We start from the raw sequence: 12,795 nt of genomic DNA, 5'->3' as shown, positions 1-12,795 counted from the left end.
TCAGACAATTATTTAGTGAGAGAAAGAGCGAGAAGGACAGAGTAGGCCTTTTTGATAGAATCAGCATTAAAACGGCAATAGTGTGTTCGTATTGTTAAATATTGAAATAGCATTGGCCATGAAGCCCAGTGCTGCAAACCAAGGTTTGCATGGACTACAGTATATTGATCAATTAATTCAACAAAGTATTGACCAATTAAAGAATGATTGGAGCTATTAATTCCATTAAGTACGCATACATCTCTTGGTCAGGGATCTCTTTTAATGATTCCAATAGTACGTTTTTGAAATATGATATTGTTTTAAGAGTTCATTTTGTTGCGGAAACAGCATAGGATGTGAATGGTTTTCAGAATAAATTCAGAAGTTTGCAGGCCTCTCACATAAGACTAAGACCCGGTTCCTAGGACACTTATTAAATTTTACCAACCATTAAACCTGTGGATTTAATAGTCCATTGGATTTAATAAATGCTCTACGAACCGTGCTTATTATAATAAATTAATTCAAAATATGATTGATAAGCTTTATAAATTGTTTTACTTCATAAGAAACAAGGCAACTTTCATATTTAACTGCACTATGTTGTTTAAAGTAGTTAATGAATGAATTTAATGAAGTTTATTGTTTCAAGTTTCATCAGGGTATTCTGAATGGTATATGAACTGAAGAATTACAATATGTGCAAATCCCATTTCAGAGCTACTCTTGTACATAATTGGAATTCGAATAAATTGGAAAAAATATTAGGCCAATTGTACTTACGCTGTCTATTTTTAATTGATGTTATTTCCTCATCAAAAACTTGGCCGGTACCATGTGCGAATGCTTCGGCAGTTGCACAATAACCGTGGTGAACTAAGTATGTTGAGACCATTCTGAAACAAAACATCATTTTCAACTACTATTACTTGTTACTAGATCACTCTATAAAATCATATCAGTGATAGCTCAATAAAATCACCATACCTACAAGAGTAGTTATTGTTAATTAATATTTTTACTGTTCCTGAATTATACCTACATTGTTTTTGATTTCGTTGAGCCTACTTTAAGGCATTCCTTATAAATTATTTGGAGAAAATTAAATTTAACAGGAAGCCATTCTGTTTGATGACATCATTTAACCACCATTGAATTTAATAGAAGTACATGCAACTAGGACTCAGATTTCAATTATTACTGTAAATAATTCATTTATCCACATGATACTTATCAATCTACAGCTACATTGTAATTGAAATTCACTTACTTTTGTAAGATGGCTTGCCATTCTCCTTGGCTCTCAGGTACGGGGTACTGGTGTATTGTTAGTCGAGTTCTATTCTGTAGCTCTTTCATCATCTCTTCTATGTTGAACACAAAAGGAGCTTGTCCGAAATTGGCATCCACCACTTCGCCCGGCGTCTGCAGGCCCACTGTCGGGTACAGATTCGGCTGCAAACAGAAACAACTCAATTAAATTACAAGGAAACTTGAAACTGAAAAATCAAGAGGAGAAATATCTTCCAAAAACTATTACTTGGAGGCTAGATTGAATATTGATATAAAATTGGAATATTATTCAACAGTCAAGAAGTGGATAACACGTCATTTTTTGGGGTTGCCATCTCAACTATGATATGATATGAGCTTTACACATATTCTAAAATGATATCTCTCAACTTTATTTTAAAAGGAGCCATCGTTTGGTTAGGCTACCTGCCTACAAATGTTGTACTTAGGTTAGGCTACTTGGTTACTAATGTTGTTGAGGTACTCAAGTTAGGTAAGGTACGTAGGTACTTGGTCAACAGTTAATATAGGCTAGGCTCCAGGTCACTGCCATATTATCAGATGGGCACGTTAATTGTCGGTTCCGGCTGAAGTGTGACAATCGTAAGGCCCATTGACGGCTTAAATTATATATTTAGGCGAGGTGGGACCTTCCCGCAAGGGACTCCCACCAAAAAATGCAATACGAATTTGATTTTACTAGGCTGGTGAAATAAAGTCGAGACTAATGTACCCATTACATAGTCAGGCATGATCATAAATATCATATCATTAATATGACATGGATATTTGATCATTTATTGTCATCAAATATTTGATTGACTTGATACGGGTCTAATAGAGAATCAAACATTTGATTAAAGTTGTTTGTCTATTTATGATCGTATACAATGAGAATTTTAGTCAAGAAACAAATTTTGACAATGAGGTTATAGGTTAGGTAGGAAATCACTTAATAGCTTAGGTTAGCTAAGGCTAAGTAGCTATACTCTGCATAAAATAAGTGAGACTTGGACAAAATATCTGTGTTGCCAAATTGAGTGACATTTCAATCTTTTCAAGCAAGCCCATAAGACTGGATGTATTCAATTTGACAAAACAGTCGATGCAGAGTTGTCAAATATCCAATCTTGTAGTATGAAAAGATTAAAATTAACACTGATATTTATTCAAGTTTTAACTCATTTAAGCTTAGGTAACTGACTACGGTGAGAGATTGCAGACTATCTGTACTCCAGATGGCGTACACCATGAGTAGACTGAAACAAGTTGATCTCTGTGACGATGTCAGTCTTACTCTTGGGGAACACTGGGCAGTTTAGTGGGTATGCATCCAGTGTTGAGAGTGTGGCTGTGACGGGGACGCACGACAATGTCGACCGCCTCCCACTTGGCTGGGCTCTCAATCAGGAATAGAGTCTCTTACAAGGGATGCTTAGATTGTTAGGCTCTGTGCGTGAATGCATTCTACCGTCCTTTATGGAAGAAAGTAGGTGATATAATAATAATAATATTCGTATGGCTTTGTTGGTGAGGAGTTCCTGACGGAAGTTCCACCTCCCCTGAATACTTCTGTTAAGACTGTTATACTTCAGCCGGGACCGACAATAACACGGGAGTGGGTGATATGATAAACTAGTATGATGAAGTAGTACAACTACTAACGGGTAGATCAGTGAAGGCGATGCCGAGGTTGTGGCCGTTCTTGGTGTAGAAGCAGGTGTTGTCGATGAGGTTGACGCCGCAGCCGATGACGTCACCTGTGGTGAATGTCGGCCCGTACGGCTGACCCGTACCTGACGAGCAGAACGAGTGCCCGTCGTCACCATGGTAGCCGTACGAGTGCTTATCCCACCCTGCAAACAACAACAAATGTATTAGAAAAATAACAATCTCGTTGAATAGACTACAGAACAGAATGAGGTAGTGAGGTGAGAGATATAACTACTATAGTCTGGATAAACGTTTTTTGTTGTTATTACAAAACAACAGAACCCCTAACTCTCATCGAATGGGCTACACAAGTCAGAAGCTATGAGGTGAGAGGTGTCAGGATAAGTTGAGACTATTACTGACCACTGAATAACAGTAGATAACACTGGCTAAGCTATGCCATATCAGTTTTCCCAGCTGACAAAATCAGCGTTGCCAGATTGTGATAAATTGCAACTTTCTCAAATTTCTAGTTTAGCTACATAATGACAGCCATTTCTAATAATGTATAATAATGTGGGTTCAGTCTACTTGTCAGTGAAGTTGAAAGCATTGAAATGAAGTGGAAATACCAAGATAGGTTGAAATGTGTTGAGTTAGGGCCAGACCATATTAAGCGTTTTCAGACGGGGTTTTTAGAGCAGGCAGGGCAAGAAGCTCTCTGATTGGATGATTTGATCGCCAGAAAAATCGCCTAAAAAGGAATTGCATGCTGCAGCTGACAGCTGATTCTAGAAATACATACTTTTACAGTGTGGCCAACTAGTTGGGCATGACATTTATTAGAGATGCATTAGTTCACCCTTTTCCGGATCGTGTGAAATTAAGACTCTCAGGCAAGCAAATGTAACTAAATAAATTCAATAATCATGAAAACGCTGGATTGGTGAAGGCCAGCAGTGTTCATATAGGTTTGCATGAAGATATTATGGACTGGTGCTCATATAATTTGATCAACTGAAAACTCAAGCCTCATGTCTCAACTTATTTTGTAGGTTCGTTTATCCAGATTATAGGGATTACATCAGTTTTTGACGAATCACTTCCCGGTGGTTCGGGGCCACCGAGAACTGTAGGTCCACTCATCTCTCGCCATCATTCTTCCCACTACCCACATACAATTTTAGGGCTTATGCTGGCATCATTCTCAGCAAAAAATCATAGAATGTTTCTATGTGGAGAACATTTTATTTTCAAACTGGTCATTTATACAAAGCTATGTTGCCTCTTATGTCGACTGTTCAAAAACTACTATCGACAGGCCAGTGTAAAAAAGTGATAACAATTATTCTGAATTGGTTTTGAGATTGTGGAAGAAGTTATTATTTTATGGACCAGTATGTTTGTTGATAATAAATAATCTACTATGGCTATTCCTATTTACAAGTCAAACAGATTCATCTCAAAACCACTTGAAATTATTATATAAAATTTAGATTAGTGCACATACTTAATAAACTTTCCGCGTTATATTCAAGTGTTAAAGGTGTGAAGAAAATCTGCATTCTTTCACTTTACTGAACTGTTTTTAAACTTGTAGAATTTTCTCATCTTTGATGAATGTTCTACTTTCAATTACACTCAAAACTACTATTCATGAGCCTGGCGACTTGATCGTTGCCTCTGAAACACTCAAAATAAAACCTGCAAGTTAACATCAGTGCATACTACCAAGGTTTTTAGGTATTCATGGTGAACTTTCCAATTTCAAAGAGGAGAAAACAAAATGAAAATAAAAAAGATACTTTTCAACAGTTTTATTGTATTAGAAAAAAAAACTCACTTTTTATGTTGTGATTCAAATCTTATTAAACAATATTTTTGGAAACATATTTGAACACTGACAGAGGACGTTCAACAAGTTTTCCATGATCTTGTATCAAATAGAAAGCAGTGATTTCTTCCGTAAAGGCAAGAGTCAATTCATAGACAGTTCGGGGCTATTACTTGTACAATTTTTCTTCAATTACAATGACCATAAATAGTAAATGAATATCAAAGCTTAGGGTTGGCAAAAGCGATCTTGGGGGATCAATTGATATCACCACTACACGAAGACGCATAAGCATAATAGAACCGGGAAATACATGCTTAGGAAGTTCCATAAAAACGGTTCTTGATAAAAACCTCAAACATTCCTCACAATGAAAGCTGTAGGACATGGTGGATCTCAATGAAGTGCCATTTAAATTCTTCTACTTCAACCAACAACAACCTCATGAAATTGGGAAGTTCAATATCAATCATCTTTAGGTATAACATTCCATTCAATGAATTAGTAAGTTTGATAATAGAGGAAGGGCGAAGTATTTACATTTCAACCATTCTACCTCTCATGTGTATTTACCACTTTGTACAGTTAACGTAACTACAAAGGTATACTGAGGTAGGTACAGCTGTATTGCATTGGTGTCTGGTTACATCAAAGTGAATATGCATTGTAGAAAACACAATAAAAACACAATATTTTTTCGTACTCTAGAAGGATTTATAGCAAAAACGAAAAATATTGCTTATTACCTAATAAAATTATAAATCTTTGAAAACATTGTTAAACATGAAGTTTCCTCTACTCTAATTTCTGTACTGTTCACATACTTTATACAAATTATTTATACTGTTAGTAGATATCTATTATTTTCTGCAATATTTATAATTTTCCAATTACAATAAGCCTAACATACATTGTAGTACACTGATGAAATCAAAACGCAGGAAAGATTTGTTGTACCTCAGTATCGTGAGTCAAGCCCTAATTTGCAATAAATTTCTGCTCAGTTCGGCAAAAAAATACCATTAGTTCTTATGTGAGTCTTCTCATTTTTTCCATTCCGTCATTGTATGAAGACTCTCGTAAGAGCCAGTGGTATTATTTTTCTGTCCAGGAATGGAAATAATAAGATTGGGAAGTGAATGGATCATAAAATGTAGATAAATTTGAATGAATTAAACCTTGAATTTGATTTGTTTAAAAGAATTGATAAATGAAGTAGATATGCTTACCAGGTAGTCTATTCATATTGACCCCCTGAGCTGAGAGCCCAATGCCCATATATCCATCTCTGCCTTTGCTAACGATCTTCACCTCGAAGTAATAGAGACCGCAGGCAGGTGGAATAGCATGCGTAGCTCTGACACTGGCCGCGTCTTTGTGTGTTTTGCCATGACCTGTGCAAACAAACATTCACATTAATAACATTCCAAAGGATTCGTCCATAATAATAATATTATTTACACATTTTAATGATACAGAAATAATAAATATTGGGAAAGGAACAGAAGGCTCAGCCAAAAACTGTTCCATTTTCAATTTTTGATAGAAATATTTCCCAATGGTAAACATGATGTATTATTGATAAAAATTATATTGCTCTTCCCTACAGAAATAAGATAAAATCATTGAATTGTACTATGTTGATTATCCCTCCAACGGAAATCATGAGAGTGAAACTTTAGGAAAGAGATTATAATCAAGGTCAAAATGATTTGATATTATTGAATATTAAAGATATATCTCCTAACTCCTAATGAATACCCCAAACATGAACTTTCACTGAAGACATTATAGATGACTATTAAGGCAAATTCAAGTTAATAAATTATGCAATTTATCAAGGTTTATTTTTATAATATTACATTTTATTGACTTGTAAAAAAGGATTGAAACGTTAAAGTAAAAGTGTTCAAGCACTTTAAATTATTTTAGTATTGACGTGTGTTTTGTGAATTGAAGTGAATCATATCTAACAGTTATATCGAAAGTGTAAGTAATATCAGAAACTTTGTAATTTCTAGAAACTTTAAAAGCTTTTTCTTGAAATGTATCAACTGTCCTTGAATGTCGTATCCTTAATTTCTGTTCATCTTGTGTAACTGTTTTTCGAACTGTTTTCAGTTATCTCATTGATCTATAATTTTAATTTCTTTATTGGCATTTTACATTACATTGATTTTTACAACAGGAGAGGTAGAGCATGTAATTAGGATCATATGGATAAATCAATGAAAATATTATACGTGCACACAAAAATATAATAATATAGAACTGATCAGCAGAATGTTAGTGAACTCCTCAAGCTAAGAAAATTACCAACTATTTTATAATTTCCTTTGAACGAGGCTCATTTCATTATAAAAAGAGCTAATGATAAAGCTGAGGAGATGATAAAGGGAGAGAAAGAGGAGAACATAAGATGTGTTGAAAGAAAATGGAAAGATACACGCAATAATAGAGTTCGTTGCCTTGGCGGTGGTCTAAATTTAGTAGCACTTTGCAAATGATAGAAAATAGTAGCTATCCGGAAATAAAGATCGTAGATCGTACGACGAGAACCAGAATGAGAATCTAATACTGGAAACAAACGATTGTTCATCTGTTTTTTCAGTGAATCGTAGAATTGAAGGAAATTTTAAAATCTCAAAAAATAAAAATATCTGAAAGATAATTCTTCATGGAATTTTGTGAAAACTATTACAAATATTTCCCAACCAGAAATGGAATTAAATAATGAAAACATTTTACTAAGGATTACCTCATCATTACAAAATTTAATGACATTTCAATGAAACTGGTAGTATAATAGTTCATTGTCAACAATGAGTCATGACTAATTGATGATTAAACACTATAACACAGTTTTGTATTCATTTGATCTGACACATCATAATTAGTAAGCAACTGTGTAAATTTTATCCTTATTGTTTGCCCAATATTCCATAGCATTGCCTGCCAGAGAATATAGAAAGTTACCTATAGGCCAACTATCTGAGTACGGTAGGTATTGCTACTGAGTTTACAGATTCTTAAGATCAACCTGAATAAGTTATTGTTTGGGTATCAAACCAGATTTTTAGTATCTAATTCCAACTTTTATGAATTAATAAATCTAATAATTAGTCTAATTTGAAAAAATCTCAGGATAAAAGAACAAAAAGTACCTACAAGAAAAATTGAGGTAGTAATATCACCATGAATATGAATGATAATCATAATCTATCCTATGAGTAGTTAGTTGAACACGTAGACACTCATTGATAATATGACAGAGTTTTCATAATAACAATTCATATTTGGCTGAAGACTAAATGGTAGCTAAACAGTACATTAAAAAACAGTCATTTCAGTATGATGTTTAATGTTATTTCATTTTCTTATCAGCTAATCATTTTTTATTGTTCAGCATAGGAATGAACCACTTTAAATAATGGCTAAGAGAAGTGATGATATATTAGTAACTTTTCAATTTATTAATTTATTCTATTTTGTATGAAAAATAACATTACAAATCGAAATTCAAATCACCTACTGAATAAATAATACAAGATTGGCGTATTAATGAATCAAAGTAGGCATTTAAAGCGGGGTTTCATTTAAATATTAAAAAATCTAGTGTGGCGCACTTAGACAACTGTCCTTGCCGTTATGAAAATTGATCACCTGACGCTGGTTTTCACGCGCATCTCAAGTCTACTATTCGAAGATCCAAGCCAGCTGATGACAGGACAATAACGCTGGAGACACACGAGTTCTGCTATCCCTTCATAGTGAATGATCAAATAGAATCAGTTTGCAATTGAATAATCACATTTTCTCGAATTTCAAGCTTATTTTCAATTTTAGGTAAAAATTTTACTGAGCATTAATCGTAGAGATTTTCATACTCAATCTTTTAAACTTGATTTTTTTTGTTTAAATTGTATCTGAAGCCTGATAATTGGGAATCTAAAATCAAACTTTGAATAGATGGGGCGGAGCTCCTGAAATTTTTACATAAATGGAACTTGTGGCAGTTGATGGAGCTAGCTATTTAAGGTATAAGTTTGATCAAAATCGTTTGACCCGTTTTCGAGAAAATCGCAAAAAATCCTGTTTTTGACAACATTTTCACCATTTTAGCCGCCACCTTGAATTGATTTGATCGAAATTGTTAGTGTCGGATCCTTATATTGTAAGGACCTTAAGTTCCAAACTTCAAGTCATTCCGTTAATTGGGAGATGAGATATCGTGTACACAGACACACACATACAGACCAATACCCAAAACCCACTTTTTTGGACTCAGGGGACCTTGAAACGTATAGAAATTTATAAATTGGGGTACCTTAATTTTTTTCGAAAAGCAATACCGTACTTTCCTTACCTATGGTAATAGGACAAGGAAATAAAAAATATGGGCATGAATATGAATAAATGGATATCATTGCAATGGACCCACTGATATTCGCAAGTGAACCCACATGATAATGAAATATGGATAACATGTCACATGTGACAATGATAAATGTGGTAAATATGGTGATTAGAGAATCTATCAATTATAATTCATTGTAGGATTTTATGTGAATTATAATTTCTGAATCGAAAATTCTAACCGTTAAAGTAATTGGAACTTTTCATAACAAACCTTAGCAATTTGGGAAGCTTGATCTATTATAGCTTAAATTAAATATCCTAGTTTATTCAAGGTTAGTATCGATGCTAAGAAACAGTGAACACTGATGGGCATCACAATAGTGGACTGATGGATGATCTCCAGTTGTTCAGTGCGGGGGCGGGCGGAAGTAGAAGGAAACCAACTGCGCATGCCTGACTCCGGACTGCTGTTTATTCGTAATATAAAATTAAGGCATGCTGGCTGTTGACTCAAATAGCTGGATACAAATCAGCTGGATGATCAAATATTATAGCTACGCATAGTAGGGTCTTCATGCTGTGGAAGGGGTGAATAGACCCAGGGATCTTCTTTCCAGTCCGCGACTGTAGGCTATTCAATCTCATGTTGAATTAATTACAAGTTCGAACAGGAGAATACTCTGCATACAGATATTTGACTTCATTTAACATAACAATAAAATTCAAATTTATGTTTATGGAAATTATGACTCAAGACTAATAACTATGACTTGTGATTTCGTAATGATAAAAATGACCAATTCAAACACCACAACATTATTTTATCAATCGATTGAGGTCAAAAATTGAACCAAGCAAACAAATATAGCAGCGTTTCAATTAAGATTTTTATCGGAATATATTTTGACATGCTGATAATAAAAATGATGACAATGCTCCGTCGTTGAAATCAGTATGAAAACCAGTGGCTAACCTTGGCATGGCTTCAAGAATTTTCGTACGCGTCTTTTTTGAAGAGGAGGACGATTGTACCTTATTTGCATTCTGGTCTTCTAAACAATTATTCCTCATCAGAACTCTACACTTCTAGACAAACAACTTTTTTAGGTCAACATCACGACGGTGCTATACAACAACTTGTGCTACTTTCGATTATATAACCGGGCAAAATAATTAATTTAATAATTACAAGTTCATCAATATTGTCCATTTTTATGACAAAGTACATTTTTATTTCCGAGTGATTAAGTAAATAATCAATGTTTCAATTATCTTTTTTATTCTCAGAAGAAGAAGAATAATAGTAATCCATTCCACAAACTGGCATCAATATCTATGCTAGATTCCTACTTTCCATCTCTTTCTAATCTAGATATATAGTGATATTTATTACTTTGCGTCACCAAAACCTAATTATAAGGAAACTAGAATGTATTGAATAAATGGTGATGATTTCATAATCCAATGGTATTTGCAATGAAAATATATTGAAAGAATTTTCTTCCATCATAATAAATTGTTTCCTCTGTTACAGATTTAAAACTTAGTAAGACTGCAATTCCTGTTGATATTTATTCCAAAATTATAGTGAAATACTAAATAATATCAGATCAGAGGTAATAATTTTCTTTATTTTCTAACTCAACATGTGCAAATTCATTTGCTGTATTGAGCAATCAATACTTGACAGCTCAAAAACAGAAACTCCAACACAAAGGTTCAAATTGTGACCACTAATAATGTTGATAAGGATTTCACGGTTCTTTTACATATTTTTTTTCTTTCTACAGTTTACAGGATGAACAATAAAAATTCGGTTAGTTCTGCTATCGATCGGTCTTATAAACCATTTTAGAATATCTGTATCAACACTTTACCAACCTGGTTTTTTGAATGTTTTCAATTTTTTAATTTCTCTATTTTTTAGTTTTTTCAATTTTATAATTTGAGGTTTTTCAATATTTTGAATGCTGATTTGAAACTATTGTAATAAATATAATTGATAGCCAATCATTGAAACAATACTTAAGATACATCTTCAGTTTAGAAACTTAATAGAATAATTACAATGGAAATTAACTTAAATTGTTATATAATGGAAAAATGTACAAGAAACTTGGAATTAAAATTATTCTGCTATAAATTTTCCAGTATTGCCTACATTCCACAATTCAAGTCAATCAAACTTGGATATCATCTGTAATATTATAATAAATAGATATATACAAAATGTTTCAGAAGTAGTGTCAAACATCTTAAGGTATTGTTCCTGGATGATAGGAGACTACAAATGTCTTATTTGAAGTGTCCAAAACTCAGCGGTTAGCCTTATAGCTGCCATTTTGTTTTTTTACTTAGGAATTTTTATATCAAGAACGAAATGTTGTATTGATCTGAAATCTGGCATGAATATTTATGCTATAAAGCATAATATTAACTTAACTTTAAAAAATAAAATGAAAAATTTTTGATGTCAATTTTCTAAATGGCGACCATTTTAAATTTTTGATGGCAAATTTCATGAATACCGTTCACTTTACAGAAAATTTAAGAGACAAAAAAGTTAGCAAATTTTATGAATATTTTAATGATACCTTATTTCAAGAATACCTTATAAGAATAACGGAGAAATTAATTATTTTTGTACTGCATGCATGCACAAAACAAACAAGATCATCTGAAAAACATTGTAAAATCAGCTGTATGGCCATATGGAGCCACACCGAGTTTCAAAGCTTTATCTTAAATACAATTGGAATTAGAAATTTAATAATTATGTTCAAATGGTGAAAAGTGATCATGCATGCAGTACGGAAATAATCAATTTCTCCGTTATTCTTTGACCAATCTTAATAAATAAGGCATAACTAAAGTCTTGATAAAATTTGCTAACTTTTTTGTCTCTTGTGATTTTTTTGTAAAGTGAACGGTATTAGTGAAATTTGACATGAAAAATCTAAAATGGCCGCCATTTAGAAAATTTACATCGAAAATTTTTTATTTAATTTTTTAAAGTTGAGTCTTTATAGCATAAATATTCATGTCAGATTTTTATTTACAATACAAATAAGTATACGCCCGATGTCTATTATTCTACATTATAGTTATTAAAAGGGGTGAATCCAACTGAATAGTAAATAGTCTGTTCTTGTATAAGGAAGCCTGGTCCCTCATTTTTAGTCACCCACACCTTAAAAAATCGAAATTTTCATAATGGCTAATAAATATTAACAACTGGAGCAGAAAGAAGTCTCATTGTTTCGGAAGGAAGCACATCTACCTGCACTCAACAAACTCAAGTGAGATTCACTTTTAACAGTCAGCATTCCTTATAAATAACATCAACGCTTCACATTCAATCAATGCCGACAGCAGTTTCGAGTGAGACTCACTTTAATGTACTCTAGCCTACTCTAAACAGAAAGTCTGATTTATCAACTTAACACGGTAAAACATACAATAATGTGGAATTGTTACTGACAAATAACACTAGGTTCTCTTATTCAGCGATAAACTTATTTTTCGCCACACTGCACAGAAAGCAGCTGTTTTCCAGTCCCTATGTAGATCTGAAAGACATAGTTTCTAGACGACTCTCGTCTGACGTCGGAACAGGTTTCTTTCCGGCTAAGGCCGGAAAGGGTACTCTTTCCGGCCGCTAACATGGAACTAAG

General features: G+C 33.4%; 1 protein-coding gene across 1 annotated transcript in view; it reads right to left on the bottom strand.

Moving 5' to 3' along the window:
* LOC111061376 (ran-binding protein 9) overlaps window positions 1-12,795 on the bottom strand; it is a 48,921-nt gene that overhangs the window by 19,880 nt on the left and 16,246 nt on the right. Inside the window, exons 2-5 of the mRNA XM_039422520.1 lie at window positions 5,992-6,156; window positions 2,941-3,131; window positions 1,253-1,437; window positions 766-878 (exon numbers count right to left, since the gene is read on the bottom strand). Of these exons, the coding sequence (XP_039278454.1) occupies window positions 766-878; window positions 1,253-1,437; window positions 2,941-3,131; window positions 5,992-6,156 (654 nt within the window). The remainder of the gene's footprint in view (window positions 1-765; window positions 879-1,252; window positions 1,438-2,940; window positions 3,132-5,991; window positions 6,157-12,795) is intronic.

The sequence above is a fragment of the Nilaparvata lugens genome, chromosome 2 (assembly GCF_014356525.2).
Source record: "Nilaparvata lugens isolate BPH chromosome 2, ASM1435652v1, whole genome shotgun sequence".
Lineage (NCBI taxonomy): Eukaryota > Metazoa > Arthropoda > Insecta > Hemiptera > Delphacidae > Nilaparvata > Nilaparvata lugens.
This window is presented reverse-complemented; position numbering and strand designations above follow the sequence as displayed.